The sequence below is a fragment of the Bactrocera latifrons genome, unplaced genomic scaffold (genome assembly GCF_001853355.1).
Source record: "Bactrocera latifrons isolate USDA-ARS-PBARC rearing strain unplaced genomic scaffold, ASM185335v1 scaffold_182, whole genome shotgun sequence".
Taxonomy (NCBI): domain Eukaryota; kingdom Metazoa; phylum Arthropoda; class Insecta; order Diptera; family Tephritidae; genus Bactrocera; species Bactrocera latifrons.
In genome coordinates this window covers 401,679-407,905 of record NW_017535319.1, presented here as the reverse complement: position 1 = coordinate 407,905, position 6,227 = coordinate 401,679, and the positions used below count along the sequence as shown (strand labels likewise).

Sequence of the window (6,227 nt, the reverse complement as noted above, 5' to 3'; positions counted from 1 at the left end):
GTGCGACATTGTTTGTTGCGCACATTGTACAAGAACTCACAATTGTATGCGTATATGTAGATCTGGCGGAGTAATTCATTCAGTAAATATTCATAGGTATATAAGCATGAAAATTTTTCTAAATATAAATACAAAGGATAGCTATTGTGCATTTGGACCTTATACGAGTATAGGGTAATTAATGCTTGTAAATACAGTTTTTCCATCTCTTTGTTCAATCATATGGCATTTTGACACTGACAGTTGTTATGCGCTTATGTCTTGTCAACACGTTACCACCTTAACTCCACGCAACGAAGCGTATAGCTTAACACTTAACTTGAAATTATTGAAAATTATTTTGAATTTTCAAAAAACTAAAAAGATCTCAAAAAATAATAATTTTATGCGAATTTCGGACTGAGCAACTTTTCTTTGAAAAATATTGCTGTATTGGTGAATGGTGAACACAAAACTAGCGGTTTTTGAGCAAATGTTGAAAAGTTCGACTGACAAAATTTTGTTTAAGTCTTGCCAAACGTTCATTTTTCAGCGTCTGCCTAGGAGTCGAATTAATAGCCATCTTCACCTCATCATAACTGTGATTCATCACTTGAGTAAGCTTTTATGTGAAGACCTCTGGAAGGACAACGTATTGAGATCAACGGGTATAAGATTGGCATGGTCTTCCAAATAACCCAATCGTGCTACTAACTAGCAATGGAATCCACTGTAAACAATATTCGGACGATATTTTTATCATAACTAGAGGAAAACTTGAGGACACTCTCTGCGATATCGTACAAAGGAGACTAGGCCTGACTAAGGGCTGGACTAAACATCGATACCTTGGAGACGATCACGTCCCGTTCACGAGGCGCATTTCTCTGCCTGGCTTCAGGAACGTAACACTCGGGGACAGAGAGATAGAGATACGGTCAAATACCTTGGTTTCACGCTGGATGCCACGTTGTGGTAGAAGCAACATGTTGACCTGACCATGGTCAAAGCCACGAAGACACTGATGATGTGCAATCGGCTTGATGGTAAATCCTGGGGGTATAAACCAAGGATTATCAGATGGTTGTACATCATGATAGTGCGACCAATTATCAATTTTGGAGCGGTGGCTTGCGCTCCGAAAGCATCGACACCTCTCTCTAGCTACTACTTAGGGTCAGTACAACAGGTCGTACACCGACGGCTTGAAAACTTTGGAGGGTATTGATGCAGGGGTCGCTTCTTGTGCAAATTGCCGGTGCTGCGACTTGGAGGCTGAAACACTAGAACACCTGCTAATTGACTACACAGCAGTCCGTAGGCGCAGAATTGAAGTCCTTAGATCCACGTTTCCATATAGGGATGACATATATCTAAATACATTCCTTCAAAGTCAAACATAAATTGCTACTACTCCGAAGCTACTGCAGTTAACTAAAGACATTTTTTGGAAAATCCGCACTTCTTGTTTCAGTTTATCTTAATTTTTTATTTATTTTTTAATAGTTCATTCTAAATGCTCTGTTTTAATTTCATAATATAATCTTGTAGGGTGCTAAGTCGACGGCTAGCTCGATAGCAAGAGCAAAACCGACCACAAGTAATCCCGCAAAAACCGTAAGTGGAGCTGCTAAAGTAAACACTCAACTTAAAAAAACAACAAGCTCTACAACAACTGCCATTAAGCGAGCAGACGAGGAAAAGCTGAAACTTAAAAGCACCACACAAACCCGACGAACAGAGCCTACCACTCTCAGTAAGAGCCGAACACCGCGCGATGTTGTGAAACCAACAAAAAACTCTGTTATAAAGAAAACCACACCCACCAACCGTGTAGTCAGTACATCCAAAGCACCGATTCAAAATATAAAACCCACGGCGCAGAAAAATGTGGCAGCAACAACAAGGAAGACTGGCGTTATTGAACTGCCTATGCGCGCTAAACAAAATCGCGATATCGCAGATGCCGTTAAGAAGAAACCTTCAACCGCAATCAAGCCAAATGCCGTTTTAGATACGTATCACAGCGTCACAGTTGTCTCCCCACCCCCACGACGTAAAGAAATTACAACAGAACGCAGCGACGATAACATTATACCTACCAGAGCTATTAAAGACAAAGTTGTGGAACCGGCTGATCTAGACGCTGTCGCGATTCAGGTAAATGCTGATGAACCACCAAAGCGTGTGCGCACACATTCCTTGAAAGAGGAAGATATCATCATATTACGTAGCGACTCGGCGAAACGTAGAAGTGAACAACAAATACTAGCAGAGGTGGCAATTGCCACCCAATATGAGACGAACTACCTAAAATTGGAGACAGATGAAGTGATCGAACACAAGACGGTTGTCAAAGAACCTGTAGCATTTGAAGTGGCCTTCGATGAACCATTGAGCAGTAAAGCCAAATATAAGTCTCGAGAATCATCAGTAACGCGAAATAAAGCAGAACATGCACATAAAGCAAAACCCAGTGACTCTATAAAGGAACCGGAAACGGATAATTACTCCGACGACTTTGAAACTTATGAATCGGACTTTGAGACTGGCTCGTCGTCACAAAATGGTTCGTCGGGGGAAACTGAAAGCGATTCAACACCACATAGCATTTGCAGCGAAGATGAAGATAATAGCAAAAACAGCGCTTCCTCGACTACGCAGGAAGAAACAAGTAAAAGCAGTGATGAAATGCCCGTTAATGATACCGATTGCGAGGAAGAAACTGAATTAACGCAGTATCCGATAACAGTGATTCAACGCGATAGGGAACTTGAACGAAAACTGGACTCTGGAAATTATGAAATGAATTCGCGTAGGCATCCAAAGCTTTCTGAGCTGGCGACACAAATTAATGAGCGGCATTTCGACAGCATGGACACCACTTACAGTGTCACTTCAACAGATCAGCTTGATTCGGGTATCAGCAGTTACGCTAACATGAGCAACACACAAGCGGAGGTCGACAAATTCGGCGGAATTGTATGCACCTACGGCGGTTATGCAGATTTTAATACACGTCCCATACTGCGCAAGCGCGGCATCGAGCTAATGAACAAAATTCAATTTGACACTTTAACATTTTCGCTGTTCGAACTCAAGCCCATCAGCTATGAGGTTTACATGCAAACTTATGGTACGCTAAATACCACACAGTGCTCGACACAAACCAACGAAAACCGCATGTCGAGCGAGAGTCAAACGGACAGCTATGACGTGCGCACCATGTGGACACAGCATCCACCACAATATGATCTGCAGACGGTGCAGAAATTCGCCACCGGTATGCATGGCCTGATGGCAATACAAAACTGTTGTGGCGAATCGCCGTTGGACGAAGCGTACACGTTACATAACTCAAGCGCTGACGAATACGATATTAGTTTGCAAAAGTTAACGGTATTGCGACAAAATAACAGTAAAGATGTGGTTAGCGCACAGCTAAGCAGTCTACATAAACCGTTAGATTTTGAAAAATTAAACGCTTTTCTGCTGCGCTCATCATTACTCATCTCAAAGGTGCTGTGCTCGACGCACGACAACACACCAGAGGATCGTCTAATGAAATTGGCGCAGAACCAGAAGAGTTTTCAAGAAATTAGCGCCGGTTATGTGCAACTCGAAACGAATTTTTTGAACGCTTTAAGCGTAGTGCATGTATTTGCAAGTGGCCGGCATGATCTCATCATAACGGTGCATGCGAGTCCGCCCGCTGCCGATGTCTATCGCTGTGATTTTTCCCAACTGCTAATGGTCTGGTCCACCAGTGATTGCACAAATCCGTTTCGCTTGCTCTCCACATGGAGCGAGGTTTGTCGCGTCGAGATCTGTTACGATAATGCGGATATTGTTGTGTGTGGCCTACATGATGGCAGCATTGCTATGTGGGATCTGCGCGAAACATACACCTTCTGTTCGAAATTAGATGGATATCTCACACACTTCGCGGCAACACAATCGGTAGTGCCCAATTGGACAGCGAGTACGGAACAGTCTCATAGACTCAGCGATCTTGGCGCTGTAGTAGATGTGCGTAGTTTTCGTACGCCACAGCGAGTAATGGCGCTGGGCAGCTACAAATCAATACAGGTAAGCAGAGCATACATGACAACTCGGTGTATTTCTTACTGTTCCGTTTATTTCTTTAAGTTTGCGGCGCTCAATGACACCGGCCTCTTATCGGTTTGGACGCTGGTGGAAACGAGCGCCAAGCATTACGAGTTTTCTACGTCGAAAGCAGCGGATACACATCGTAGTCGTAAGCGAGGCTCAGCAGCTATGTTAAACTCTCGTTATGAGTATAGTTCACCTTGGGCTCGCGTGAAATTAATACAGAGTGTAATTTGCGATTTACGAGACTACCTAGAACGTGGTCTACTCCGCACGCAAACCCAGTTCGAGATGACCAAGCAACTGTTCCAAAAGGAAATATACAGTGACGAGATCTTGCGTGAGCTGCACGGCACAAAATCGGCGCAACAACAGCGGCAACAACTGCAGGGTTTGCGCTTCACCGGCATCGACACCGGTTGTGAGCGCATCTACGTATGTACAAATCGCAATTTCGTACTGAGCTGTTCAAAGAGTCTAAAGTCAGAACGTTTTCGTAAAATAAACATAAGCGAAAGCGGACTGCTTTTCGCAACCGCTTTACAAGTGTTGACAAACGAAAACTTTCTGGCCGTTGGTCTGTCAAATGGTTCAGTGATGATTGTCAATTGCAATCAGCAGAAATTGTCAACGCAACGCGATAGTGAGACGAAACGCTTGGATACTGCGAGTTCATATGCCGTTAATCGTCTAAAAGATGTCTACACACCTCAAATGTCTGATATCGATCCGATCACTGGTAAATCATGCGCCATACAAAATATCATACTCAACGAAAGGCGTCTGCTGGGTAAGGCTGACAGCACGTACGAAACGCCTTACGAGACGCGTCCATCTACGGCTGCCTGCATAGCGTTGATAAGCAATCAGAAGCGTCCGTTTGAGTTACGTGTCTACGATCAGCAAATAATATTGAGCGGTTCGGCGCTGCGTAAGGATTTGGTGCAGTCGCTGCAATTGTCTAGCGATGGTTGGCGACTTTTTGCGCTGACAAATGGTCATGTGCGCACATATGACTTTTACTTGGACCGCGAGTTGGGAACTCAAGCACTGGATGGAAGTGGTTCTGAAAAACGTGTGGTGGATATAGCGGTGGCCAAAAGTTCACAAAATTCAAATAATCTGATTGTATTGGACGAGGAGAATTACGTAGAAGTGCACTTATTAAAGCATTAGGCAAATACATAGTACATGTAAATAAATCAAGAAAGTTTTAGAATGTCATTAAAATACTTTCAACTTCCTCTGTTTTAATGCTAGTTTGGGAATTTGTAGAGCAGTGGCGATTTTTTCAAACCCGAATAGATTTCGCATCAGTTTGTACCGACAGTACCGAGAGGCTGATTTATCTTATCTTACAGTTAGTTTTAAGAATGTCATACCTATATGCTATGGCCCGGTCCACCAATACGCGGTTTGTAAGATTTGTTTGACTATTGTTTCACTCGTCTACTCGAATTCTGGTTCTGCGATTGGTGTTGTTTGAACTCCAAGTGCGCCGTTTATTTGGAGGAAGTCGATGAAGGTGTCAGAAATTTGGTCGAAATATTGTCTGTATGTCTGCGACGTGTTGGAGGAATGTTCTTCTGATATTGCTAGGAGCCGTTCCTCTTTAAGCAAGTGACGGAGTCTGTGAAAACATCCGAGCAAGAATTTCTTTGAGAGGAGTTCAATAGGATGATGTTATTGTCCGGAGTGCGATATTTTAGAAGGTTTGCATCTTCTCCATCTGCGTCCTGCTGTATCCAGAGGGGCACTGTAATTTAAAACCGGCCGGCCGATTGCGTTTTATGTTGCCAGCATTGTCTCTTTGTCTTTACCCCGACTGTTACCGACTAGCGACTTGAGGATCTTGTTGGGGCTTTGCACTTTTGTGACAATCGCGGTTATGTTAGACGTTACGTAACGAGGTTTGGAGAGAAAGGTTCTGCGAAAGATTTATGGAACGATGAGCGGTATGAGATATACGACGACATTGACACAGTTTAGCGAATTAAGAGACAGCGACTACGCTGGCTAAGTCGAGAGTATTCGACGCAGTACCCACCAAGAGAAGTAGACGTAGAGAAGGACCTGGCTACACTTGGAACCTACACTTGACGTCAAACAGCGAAAATAAAGAACGACTGAACGACGCT

The 6,227-nt window shown here is 43.6% G+C and overlaps 1 protein-coding gene across 1 annotated transcript; it reads left to right on the top strand.

Annotated features, from left to right (window-relative positions):
- The first annotated feature begins 979 nt into the window (after positions 1–979).
- LOC108967271 lies at positions 980–5,328 on the top strand. Its single transcript, XM_018930574.1, has 3 exons — positions 980–1,078; positions 1,531–4,068; positions 4,129–5,328. The coding sequence occupies exons 1-3, from the start codon at positions 980–982 to the stop codon at positions 5,263–5,265; spliced, it is 3,774 nt and encodes a 1,257-aa protein (XP_018786119.1). The 3' UTR covers positions 5,266–5,328.
- The last annotated feature ends 899 nt before the right edge of the window (positions 5,329–6,227 follow it).